At 39.9% G+C, this 13,491-nt stretch overlaps 1 protein-coding gene across 29 annotated transcripts in view; it reads right to left on the bottom strand.

Annotated features, from left to right (window-relative positions):
* Positions 1-2,763: 2,763 nt before the first annotated feature.
* Positions 2,764-13,491, bottom strand: part of LOC121863410 — a 94,559-nt gene continuing 83,831 nt past the window's right edge. For 20 of the 29 annotated variants that reach the window (XM_042362039.1, XM_042362043.1, XM_042362051.1 and 17 more), the window contains 5 exons: positions 12,143-12,181; positions 11,110-11,599; positions 7,703-7,807; positions 6,839-6,885; positions 4,139-4,267 (listed from right to left, as the gene is read on the bottom strand). In XM_042362039.1, the coding sequence (XP_042217973.1) occupies positions 6,878-6,885; positions 7,703-7,807; positions 11,110-11,599; positions 12,143-12,181 (642 nt within the window). In that variant the 3' untranslated portion in view covers positions 4,139-4,267; positions 6,839-6,877. Of the gene's footprint in view, positions 4,268-6,837; positions 6,886-7,702; positions 7,808-11,109; positions 11,600-12,142; positions 12,182-13,491 lie in introns of those variants that run through there. The other 9 variants (XM_042362041.1, XM_042362047.1, XM_042362054.1 and 6 more) reach the window with 4 other exon arrangements.

Here is a 13,491-nt window from a genome sequence, read left to right as displayed (position 1 = left end):
TATGGTTATTGGTGTGGGAGTACAGAGAAGTACATAATGGTTAACGGCGGTACACATTACTGAACATCACATCACATTATTCTGTGACTGACTGAACACCGTGGTTTACTGACTCACTGAATACTACGGCTAATTGAATACCAATGCATACTAAAGACCGCAACATGCTGAACATTGTGGCTCACTGAACACCGCGATGTACTGAACACTGCGATATACTGAACACCGTGGCTCACTGAACAACACGATATACTGACCATGGCTCACTGAACACCTTCGATATACTGAACACTATGTCCCACTGAGCACTGAGCAATGTAACCAATTGTGCAGAAGGTTTTATATAACTTAATGTGATGTAATTTGGTTTATACAGTTATCATTTATCTGAAGTCCATATAATATTATTAATTCAATCAAAGAAATAAAGTGTCTATAATATTAATATAATTATTGTTCTCTTAACATGTGATGGAGTGCGGCTGTCACAGATGTGTAATGATAACTTAATTAGGTGGAAATGTAATTAAAGTAACTGAAGCCAAAATTAATATCATGACCTCCAAAAGTAGTTAATTATTATAAAAGTGATAGAGTTAATAATAATAATGGTGATGATGATGATTGCAGTAATAATAATAATGAAAGAATAACAATTAGATGACCACGTACTGTACACACAAGTAAAGGTGAAAGAGTACACGGTGTCTGGATACTGTGTACTGTTCCGTAAACGAAGTAAGCAATACATTAATCTCTAACCTCTGTTATGAGATAAATTTGACACTGTAAGAGTTCGAACAATTATGATATATTTCCAAATTAAAATGTTTCCCCATCGTATAGAGAATTATTAAGTTACTTTGATAAAACATATATATATATACATGTTATAGGAAATATATCGTAATTTTTCGTCACAGTGTTGGGAGACCGTATAAGATGTGTGTTGGTAAGTGGGAAAAAAACACTGACATATAAATACTTGGTGCTGAGAAACTTTGGGGCCAACTCACCTGACGTTTGATTCAGTCTTAAACAGTTTGTATTTCCCGGGTCTGCATGCAAGGAAGGAGACGAGTGTTAGTCACATAGTAAAATGTATCGGGTGAATGAGAGTATACAGTACAATAGTTTAATTAGCCTATCGTATGTTTATTATTGTATTAGAAAACTATATGGGTCGATTTTTTTTTATAGTGGTACCTTAAAAAAGGAAAAAAATTGCACAGGTGTTTGGGTGTGCAGGTGAGCCTATATTTGAGTTACCGGGTATGTGGTTTTTCCAATATATTCGACATGTCTCTCTCTGAAAATAATAGGTAATGTTATATGCTGAAATGTGTTAACTACAGGAGACAGTGACAATCATTTAGACTAAAAAAAATTTAGTTATCCTTTTCATTTTGTAGTAGGAAAATAATTCATTACTTTACAATCTATCTCTGATTTTCGCTAACTTCCTCCCTTGCCGAGGATATGAGAAGCAGTTTATTGGGTGATGCAAACAGCGAAATAGTGATGAGGTGACTAATAATCCTTGTAACTGAAGATCTAAGAAGACACCTGACTTGTTGATATAAGTTGAAACACAAAAGTACATCCACAATTATTATTAGAATTACAGTGAGGGACTACTAGACACGTTCACCTAACATCACACAGTTAAGGTGTAGAATTTTTTTCCACAAGATTCTGTACCTGAATATTGTCTTCCAACTGGTGCTAAGTGGACACGCCTAGCCAAGGCAGAATCTCAAGTGTAATTTTAATGTTATTTGGGAAGTTATTTGTGTGTTTTAGCTTAAGTTAACTATGTAGGTATATTTTTTACATTTTAATCACGAGAAATACTCATCATGCGAAACTTTGTATTATCCGGACACTGGCTCATGAGTCCGGGAATGTCATGGTTTGAGAGTAACACATTTGTAAACATGTCTAAGTTTGCGTCGGCAGTGACACCACAGTCATCCTAACTAATGTTAAAATCATCTTAAGAGAAGAAGCTATTGTATGAGGGAACTAGTGACACTCCCTGGGGGTAAATCATCACATGTTATGATCAAAATGAGAGGTTTTATGTAGTGATGATATACGGTAATTAAAAGTAATACTCACTAATCCTATCCTTCCACATGTGAAGTATTTTAGCAAGTAAACAAAGTCAGGACATACATTAGACAACAACTATTAAATTATTAAGGAAGTTGTATCTTCCTGTTTTAATTACTTTACTCATAAGCAACGACAGAATCACACACACACATAAATATATATATATATATATATATATATATATATATATATATATATATATATATATATATATATATATATATATATATATATATACACACACACAGTATGGCAAGCATCGAGAGCAACACTTATAGGAAGCGTAATAATAGGCATGTGAAAAAGCTCTAGTGTAAAGGTACTAAACCGGAGGATAACATAAAATAAAAGAGTAAGCGACACCTACTGTACCATCTTAACAGTTAAGCTACACGGCTGACACAGGTAATGACTATAGTACAGTGCTCACATTCCCTGTAAGTGCGTTGTGCAATATAACTTAAATTGTAAAGCAACATGAAATTAATATTAAACTTTCGTGGCAGTAATTAAGGCATACTGCTTTGAAGATGCAGGTGGGTGTCTGTGTGTTTACAAGTTTCCCCAGAACCATACAACACTGCTGCTAATCATAATAAACAACACACACATAAGGCAGAAATATAAATAAAAACCTAAAAGCTCTTGTGTTTAACATCTTTATTGTGAACAGGACATAATTGTCGGGGAGAAGATTAAACAGACAAAATATTGAAACCATTGCAACAGAACGTCTTCGAATTTGATCACAATAGTGTCAGATTAGCTAAATATTAGCAGACTAGATTTCATGTTCATCTTTAAGAGCGAATTAGTACCGAATTGGAATCATTCTACTACGTATTATATTCCCAGCCCATTAAAAAATAAGTCATAGTTGCACAGTTAAGAGCACTATCGGTGTGTGTAGTCGCCGGACCCGGATTCAGGCATGGCAGTTGAGTGAGTCTGGCTCCCTGAAGTCCAGCGTGATGATGGTGAGTGGTGTGTTAGAATCCGGGTGCCAGGCGTACACTGAAGCTCGCACGATGGCGGCGCCTACATCGTATTTACAAACTTTCGTTTACCAAGATAGTGTAATAGCTGCGCATAAATACATCACTCATTACTTACAAAATACAGCAATAAAAACAAAACATGTACAGCCCCGTGTCTTGGTACACATCTTGAGTACAGTCTCTGCAATTTCTCGTGTGTTACAGCGAGCATTGCGTCACTCTCCTGGAACTGGTACTCAAGTTGAAACTAAGAGACCAGGTATGACAGCACACAACCGTATGATAAATTAACAGAAGAAAGCTACATTCAAACACAATTCCCCTTGCATGCCATTACCTAATTGTATGTATTTTACTGTCATAAAAACAAGCTACAAATTTTCTTTATAAATGTTTTGGCCTCACAGAGTTAAACCAAAAAGCGCATCATAAAATGAGCTAAAATTTAACAACCAATATTATTCTTTCGTGTGTGTTAACTTAGGCCCAAATAATTAGAAAACTAATGAACATAAAGTGCTACAGTGTGAGGGTAGGAGGGTGACAGTGCCGTGGCCCTGTACCATGGTTAGCCCTCGCAGCAGAAAATAATAACTGAACATTCTCTCGAATCTTACGGAGGAGAAACTAAACCATTTGTAGTGCCATTGAGAAGTATAGTTATGATCATTAGGATGGAACAGTAACATTGACGCTAAACGACTTAGGAACAAAACTCAACATTTCTCTCAGGAATTATTGTTATAATAGGTCTGAATCCTGTAAGTTTTTCTAAGGCCTTCAGAAAGATGTGCTGAACTGAAGTACAGATAAGTTTATCCAGAGATGCATGATGGATGAACTCAAGATGGAGAAAATTATAACAAAAACTATATTGAATGCCGCTAGTAATATCCAATCCGTAAGATAGTGGAGGGAAGGGGGGGGGGTGTGGCGAGGCAGCAGTGCTGACAACATCTACTCGACAAGCTCCTCCTCGCCCAACCTGGTGGTGGTGGGTCCGCTGCTGGCCAGGATGTCGGCGTCGGCGGCGGTGTCAGCGGCGTCAGCGTCAGCAGCGGCAGCGGCAGCGGTGGTGAAGTCGTGTGGCCCCTCCAGCCCGGCCTCGGCTGTGGTGGTGGTGGTGGCCAGGTCATCGCTCACTTCTGTTCCTAGAAAAGCGCGCAACCTAGTCGTATATTTGCCGGGGAAGAGGGAGGGGAAGGCTTTGTAAGGACAAACTGAAAATAAAACTGCGGGGAAGAACTAAACACTTGAAGCAGGGAGATATATGTGATCACTCAACAACATCAATGAGTAGGAGGAAGACTTTTGATCATTACAAAACTCAGAGGTGAAAATTTGATTACTCTGTAAATAGGAGGAGGATTTTGATCTATATAGAAATAGGGAGAGGGATTGTGATCATTGGTGCATATACAGTACAGTATAAGCAAAGCAACACATGCTTCTTTTTGTAGGTTTGGTTACTGTCGTGTTGTGTGCAGTTGTCGACAGTTAGCAAATTTTATCTCGTAATTTACTGATCGTCTAGTTAACCTTAGTTCGAAAAAAGTTGTCTGGTTTTCCTTGTTAGTTTAAATTCTGCAAGACAACATATTTGATACCCATCATGGTCAGAAAATGTATTAAAAACACCAAACGTTTGTAATTTTAACAAGTTTTGTATGTCCATATTTTCAATGGCAAAATTTTGCATATTGGTCATTTCCCTGAACACTAAGCCTTCGTAATGTAGAAAAATAATTCTATTTGTACTGTGAATATTAATGCCTTGGAATAATGTGGCATTTTCTTGGCCACATTTAAAAATCTACAATCAGAGATACTGTTTTAATTTTCCTTTGAACAGGGGAATAAATAACTACAGGTGTGTTCAGATGGGATATTAGCAATACTGTACCAGAATACCAACTAACAAAGAAAACAGTTCAACAATACCTTATTTAATATCAAGATCTCTTTTATGTGACGTTTTATAAACTCAGTATAGTGAAGATTTAACTTGGTAAGTCATTGATCCCTTATGGATGATAATATTGATTGGTCAAGTGATAGAGGAGAGGATGGTAACCCACATAAAGCTTCACGGTGAGTGTAATGACTTCACTCGTGTTGATCAGTGACTGTTAAACTCGAGTAGTGAATGGACTCACCTACCTTCTGTACCTGATCACTGTAAAAGTTTTAACAGGGTCATTATTACATGATACAAGTGTTAGATTTATGGAAATGTGAATGATGGCCACTTGATGAATGTTATGTTAGCCTGCACTTATAAATGATAGCATGATGAATCATTGAGATAGGAACCATAACTGATGAGGAAGCAAGTAGCCTACACATGAAAATCTAAAACAAGGTTCTGATACCATTTATAATAACATCAAAACAGATTTGATGTGATCTTAGTAGGATTGGAACCTCTACTTTACCCCGTCTCCCTGCGGTGGGTTTTATTTTTAATACAATTGTTTATTTAATGATCTGTTTATGAAATACATTATTGAATTTCAATATTTAATTTATGTGAGCGGTAAAGGTCTTTTTTGGCAGGTTGTGTTTGTGATGGTACAGTACATCCTGGAATCATACTGTTGTGCGTCTTTACAACTGGTTATTATTGTTCAAAAAAATAGATAAAGCGAGGAATTTATAGCTCGTGTCAATTAGACTTACTATGAAGTAGAGAGACGTCAACAACAACACTGAATAGAAATTGTTTCAATGTGAGATTCCAAGATATATTGTGTTGAAAGACTCATCGTCTCCAGCGTCAGAAAGTAATTCTTTTCCACCCAATGAGAAATTCCTCATGGTTGTTTATAATTGTCTATTTATAACAGTTCAGTGAAAGAAGGTGGGCTTTGTGAGGCCCGCGAGTCATCCAAGTCCACGGTGAAAGGAACATAAAGTGAAAGAGAAAGATATTTAAGGAGTCATTGTCGTATTATGTACAGTATGTGAGGGGCACTACTGGTGGTCCAGGAGCTGTACAGCACAGTATAGGAAGTGGATATTAAACATCAGTGATTCACGAATGTTAGGGAGGGTGAGGAGTCACAGGTGATGAACAACTGTTATGGGCACTTAGAAGGTAAACAACGACAAGGTGGTTTGGGATTTGTTGTTTACAATTTGTTTAATTAAAAATATATATGTTGAAATTCAGTCCATGAAATCAGTGTTAGGGTAAGTGGTCATGCCGAAGCAAAATACAACACCATTGTCCGTAGAATATGTGCAGTGGAGGAAGTAATGTTTAGTCTGGATTATGTCAACAGATGCAGTGACAGACGTATAGCTCAAGAATAAACTGATCTTAGAGAGTCATAAGTGACACCATTTCGGCGTTAGTCAGAACAAGTCAGAAAAATAAAGTAACAGACAAAAATCAAGAGTTAGAGAAAGACGAAGAACTGAAGACTTAAAGAGTTAATACCAATGACAGTCCTTGAGCTGAAGAATACAACACAACACACATGACACAAAAGAATTATGACAGACATGACAATGAAGAATTATCGATGACAAACATGAAACAAAAAAAAACAAAAAATAATGGGACAGACTTGGAACCGAAGACTAGAACAATACGAGGAACTGGCGACACAGAACTGATCTCCGACACCCACAAACGAGAACACTTTACACAGATAATCAACAAATAAGGAGGTAACTTTGTAATGTGACAAGTAATAAATAAACCGAGGAATACATACCCACAAGAGATCCGTAGAAAGATGAACTAGCTACTGCTTCTACTCGGCTAAAACAAAGCAACAAAATAACGGTAAAGCATGCAGTTCATTTATTACTTAGTACTCTATTGTTAAAGCATGTAAATTACTGTCAAGTAAATGAAAATCAAACTAAAAAGAGCCTTAACTGCATAGAAACAATAAATAACAGATGTTAACATTCGTGAAGGCACAGCAACAACGGCTTTCAGATACCAAGGAATGTACAGTAGTTCCTTGCAATTATTTTCATGGTGTGTATTTCAGCACACAAAACAGACATCAAATGAATTAAGTTCATCACTTTTTTACTGAGTATTAAAATAAGGACTTGATTATATAAAATTTGAACCGATTTTTTCATGCAACTCCATTGAAAACAGACGTGCTAGAATCCACTATAAAGAAAAATACAGAGTCATTTTGTCCAACTGAGAGTTTGTAGTTGGTCACCTGGAGGGCAGTACTCTCCATGCTCTCTCTCTCTCGACTTCCCTGTGTTTGTGTCTCAGGGTCCCGGCAGTGGGTCACATGTCTCGTCTACTGTCACCTCTCGGTAAATTCGTTTACAATTTCTGCGTCACTATTGGAAACTCATAAATAATTTAGAAACTTCTGATTATCTGAACTCACGAATCATTTATAAAGTTTTGATAGCATTAACTCACGAATGGGTTGCAAACTTTTGATTACACTAAGTCACGAAAGATTTGGAAATTAATTGTTGTGATACATAATGCACATACGTATGTTTTTTTTTGTATATTACATTGCATTAACTGACGAGCATTTTGAAAAGGTACGCGTATCGTTTTGACCATCACATTCACTTTAATTAAAACATACCTGGTGGCTTCCTCTGTGTTTTATGTGAGCGAAAAAATGCCCCTACAGCAAGAATCTTGGTGGTGGCAGATTGCAATTTCCTTTTGGCCATGCTAGGCTCGCCAGCTACAGGGAGTGAACGGAAATGAAGGCTCCCCTTAGAATCTGCCCTCTAGCGTGGCGTTGGTTATATGCACTATATGACAGTATAACATAAAGCTTCAATAAACCCTTCAGCCAGCACCGTGTTCGAGGTTACAAGAAAAAAAAAGACGCGAGTAATTGGCACCTCAAGATGCTTTTTATATCTTATTTAAAACAGTGCAAGAAAAGAGGATAGTAAAGATTCTGTCATGAAGTTCTTTTATGAACAATTAGACTTGTTGTAGGAGAGCTGATTACTGTGAGGAACTTGTTTACCGTGACATACTTTTCCCTTGAAACTCTCGAGCTCTACTTGTGAGCAATGCTGGTGCTGGCGGGCTGCAGCAGCGTTATATAACCCTATTGCAGCTCAACACTACTGACAGTGACAGACATTACTGTAAGAGTAATGTGCAGTTTCCTTGTTTCAGTCAGAACCAATCTGGGAACTGGGAAGTGAAAGCCTCGGTCGTTAAGACTGCGATTGACTGAGGTAATGAGTATGACTTGACTGACAGCCATGAGGATTTCTCTTGCACTTCTCAAGCCTTAATTTGATTATATGCCTCCAGATTACCGACACTGAACCAAGGGCGCGGCAGCTCGGTCACCAGTATCTTTTTTTTTTTTTTTACAAATTCTTGTCTTCCATCACGTGCACAGGTCAGAAGTAGAAAATTTTCAGGCAATTTTCAGGTTTTACTTCAGTAATTTATTTTATCATGTTTCATTTTAAGGTTTTCTGTAGTTTTACGTATTGAAATGAGTTCTGATATGTTGCTGAGCTGACGTGCGCGGCAGGTGCTGGCTAGAGACAGTGTGCGCGTTGGAAGAGAAATGCATATAATGAAATTATCTGATCTGGCTTTTGATGGGTACATTTGTGTACGAGTTTGAAATTTCAATGCAGAGAGCGAAAAATAACTAATTTTTACTTTTGATAAAAAGTTCATTTAATTTGACTGTAACAAGGAATCGCCACAGCTATGATATAATAATAGCCATGTCATAAAATAAAAAAAATCTCATTACGTAGCTAAACGACTATTATAAACTAAGTGTTGGATCAAGAAAACCAAACTAAAAAATATAAAACCAAAAGAAAAGGGAAAATTAACAATAAGACAAAACATTATTCAATTAAGTCTGCATTACTTACTAAGCAGGATGTCTGAGGGACTAAAGGCACAACAGTGTGGAGTTTTAGACCGACTGTACTGTAGGTTAGATTCAAGGAAGTAATTCAGACTCAAGTGTTATATAAGCGAACACATCAAAATAAGCAGCCACAGCCCTAAGTGTTTACGTTCTCAGAATCGCTTGAGAACATAGATGGAATTTGATCTACATAGCGTTTATTGCTTATTATAAAAAACAGGTGGTATGCATATTGAAGGCAGAGCGCTAAATTATTCAAAATGAGTAAAAGGCACCTTAGAAACCTTAGAGTTTGACCAGTATTGAAGCAGGTACAACAGATCATTACTGTAGATACAAGAATAGTAAAGCAGCCACAGTTGGTGTCTGGCTGTTGTGCCAAAAATCGCGTATAACAAAAACGTGCAAATTTCTGGATGTTTTATGCACTAAACTCAGTAGTTTAAAGTCGTAAATGAGAAAGCTTAATCGTGTCATGTTTCCCATTTGGGTAATTGCAATTCGCTTGGTACAGTATATGCATATGTCAAGGATATCAGTTGTTCGGGTATTCATTTAACCATATTGTCCTGGTGACATTCACTCCGCACCACCGACCAGTGCCAGAGTCTCGCCTTATTGTCTGTAATAATCATAGACTCTGTGTGCCGCCTCACGTTTATATCATGCAAACATCATGCATTTTAAGAAAATATAAAAGCGAACTTTTTCACAGCATGAGACAAGTTTGTAGTTACCTGCACAGAACTCAAACTGTGCTCTACAGATTGCATTAATATGGCTGTTTTAAAATGCCGTTGCTATACTGGGGGGATGATCCTCTCTGCTTGGTAAACCACCAGAAGATCCTGTGGCAGTTAATCATTAACTGTATAATTGCCACACCTGAGATTACCTCTCATAGGCCTACACCTTTGACAGACATACTGTATGTTCAGGAGATGAAGTTATAGTGTTTTGTATGTTGGCTTTAAATGAAAGCAAATTAATGTGCCACAAATAAATGCTTTTATAAATTCAAGGCAACGCGTTTGTGGTGGTGTTCCCAAGCAAAGCTGAGGATACGCTTCTCCCCCAAAATATTGGGAAATCATGCAAACATTGCCTCTGATTGAAAAATATTGTAATTTTTAGACAAGAACATTCCCAGTCAGAACGATAGGTTTATGTTTACGCATTATTGGAATGAGAGGATGTGAAATAATGTGGTGAGAATGTCATGTCTAAAATCAATAGTTTTCACCGAGGCCACCAGCTTGAGCATGTGACACACGATCCAACAATTGACTTAGATAGTGCAAGGATAAAAGATTACAAGATTTAGCATAATTTAACAAGTCAAGTCAAACGCATAAACAATTGTTGGAATGTCGTCACTGACGGGGTGGACGGGAGGGAATGGAGGGGAGAAGAAGGTAGAGAAAGAAAGAAATAAAGACGACGTCGTGGAGCTTGGCGGCAGAGCGGTGGTGAATGAGACGTGATGACTTCTCGCCCCCGGGCCAACTAACCTAGCTGGGGACCTGTCTCCTCGGCGGCGCCAGCAGCCTCCTCCCCGGCCCAAGCATCAAGCCACCCAGCATCCTCATCACCAGCAGCACGGCGAGGCACCCAATTTGCTTCCTCAGCAGTGCTCTCCACCTCCGGTGGTTCCTCCACTACTGCCACCGGCTCCTCCACGGACGCTACCTCCATCTGAGCCTCCACTGGAGGCTCCATTTGGGGCTCCACAACCAGGGGTTCCTCCACTGGAGGCTCTACTTGGGGCTCTTCAACCTGAGGTTCCACTTGGGCCATCTCAGCTTGGGGCTCCTCCGCTGGAGGCTCCACCTGGAGCTCCTCAGTCTTGATCTCCACTGGAGGCTCCTCAGCTAAAGGCTCCACTTGAGCCTCAACCTGAGGTTCCTCCACTTGAGGCTCTTTCACTGGGGGCTCCGGCTGGGTCTCCTCCACTGGAGGTTCCTCAGCTTGCTCCGGCTCCTGGATAGCTTGTGGCTCCTCAGTCACCTGGGACACCTGCTCTTCCTGTGGGGGAACTTGAAGGGGGGACACGGAGGGGGCTAGCTCACCCAGGGTCTCAGGCGTCACACACACACCCTCACACACCACCTTGGTCGATGACTCACATTTTTCAGCAGCGGACTCACTTTTCACCTCAGCGGCGGGCTCAGCAGGGACCTCAGCGGGGGCAGGGACCTCGGCGGGGGCAGCAGGGACCTCGGCAGGGGCTTCTGGTTTCAGGGAGCTGCTCTCGGCTTCAAGGCGGGCCAGCTCGGCCTCGGCAGCAGCAAGGGCGGCCAGCTCGGCCTCCATGGCGGCCTTGGCAGCAGCTTCACGCTCAGCCTTCCTCTTCTTCTTCTCCAGCCTCTTGCGTTCCTTCTCGTCCAATACCTCATCGTCTCCTGCAGCATCACCGTTAGCAGCGGGCGCCTCACTCTCAGTGACAGCGGAGACAGGCTCCACCTCTGAGGTAGAGAGGTCAGCTACTAGTGCGCTGGCCGGGGCCGCCTCCAAGCCAGAAGACTCGGGAGCAGTGTCACGCTCCTTTGACTTCTTCTTCTTCCTGCGCTCCTTCCTCTCCTCGCTTGTTTCTTCAGCGGTGCCGTCGGTTATGGCCTGTAGGAAGAATCAGGTCAGACATGATCTTTGTACATGGGACCTTACCTGACGACGCGTTGCTCTGCATCATCACTTACTTAGTCAGGCACAACCCAGAGTCTGTTCTACCTCCACTACACACACCGTTCGCAACCCAAATGACTTTATCTACAAAAAAGTGAAAAAAGCCATATCGTGCACAGGTGGAAATGTCATTGCTACCATAAATCGCATAATATTGCTACGCAAAATTGGTAATGTTTCAGTATTACTGACTAAAAAAAATAAATAAAAAAAAAATCTCCCCTGAGGGAAAAATGTCCTTTGCCGCAGTACAAACTAGAGTACGTCACGTCCATTATTGACGAACTTACCTACGGTCACGGGAATGTGCTAACACACACACTAAGAATCAATGCAATAATATTATGTTCAAAGTGTGAACATGATTTATATTTGTATTTTTTGTTCAAATATCTTTATCGCTATCTTATGGGGATAGTAATAGTGTGTATAAAAGCCACAAGGTACTGGTTGACGTGCCCAGGTAAGGTGTCTCACCTTGACGGAGCTGCTGTCGAAGCGGACGTGGCCTGTGTCCTGGGCGGGAACAAATAGTTAGGCACATTAGCGGAGTTGGGTTGTGGTTCTTGATTTACAAGACCTAACACATCTACACAATGGGTCCTATAGATGGTGCACATGGTAGCAGCTTATGTTAAACACATTGCAATGAGAGGTGATGAAGGCTTAGGGTGGATTCTGGGTTCCAATCATCCCAGTTCACAGTGAAGTTATGGTTGTGATCCGCCTAGATCTCGGGGAGACTTCGGTTTGGATCAGTTTAGTACAAAGAGGAACTAGGATTCTGGTCAGCCTTGACCACAGGGGGTTTGGGTCTCGATAACTCTAGAACCGGGTCGCCTACCCAAGGCCCGCGTCATCTTCTATGGTGAGTCGTGGTAATGATTCCTTGGTGACAGTGGCAGTGATGATGAGAATGATGTCAGCATCATTGTGCAGCGTAAATGTGTTTATCGGGTATTTCCCAAGACAAAGTTTGGACATCACTGCTTCGACGTGTGATCGGAATTATAACTTCAGCAAGATTACATCTATATACTGTGAGTCGTGTATTAATTAGATGCATACAACTTGGGAGCCAACGTCTGTGTGATGTTATGAGTGTGTTCCGCAAGGCCAGTGCGACTACAACACTGTAAACTAAGCATTTTTCGGTACACAATGAAAACAGTGTGGTCGACACTGTACTTGAACGCATTATTTCCCGAACTGTAAAGTTGGGTACCTACTCATAACAACCCTAAGTACAGAAAGCGAGCGTGGTACTGGCTACGCTCGGCCGCAACACGTCCGTGTGACTAATATAAATTGTAGTACTGCCTATGAGGGTGTTTTCATCTTATACTGGACGGTAGTGGTCTGGCTGTGCAGAGGTGAGCTCTCAAAGACTTGCAGGATTGGCGGGATTCTATTTAATGAACTGATTGTCAACAAAGTTGATATTGGTTAATGACCAGAATCAGAAATTGAAAGATGAGCCAAACTTGTGGGTTTACGTGTCAACAATGTAATGTTCTGAATTACAGATTATGTAATGTTTAAAGTTACTTAATGTCTGTGTTGATTATTTTTTAAAACATTTGCAATATTATATTGACAAAAAAAAATCTACCGTAAAAATGTATAAAATAAGTAATGTTTTGTGTTATATATTGTTAATAAAATAACGTACAAAATAAAATACAAGCAGAAGTGAATATCTAGGCCAGGAATCCTCAGTATAATATTAAGGAGATGTCAGTGAGCTGAAAATGTTTACATTTCGGTGTTAAGTAACGCCCATCTTAGGTAGTTTGAGCTGAAATAAAAAAATATTATCACAGCAA

This window comes from Homarus americanus, unplaced genomic scaffold (genome assembly GCF_018991925.1).
Source record: "Homarus americanus isolate GMGI-L3 unplaced genomic scaffold, GMGI_Hamer_2.0 scaffold19518, whole genome shotgun sequence".
NCBI lineage: Eukaryota > Metazoa > Arthropoda > Malacostraca > Decapoda > Nephropidae > Homarus > Homarus americanus.
The sequence above is the reverse complement of the archived record's forward strand: the minus strand, read 5'-3'. Positions and strand labels throughout refer to the sequence as shown.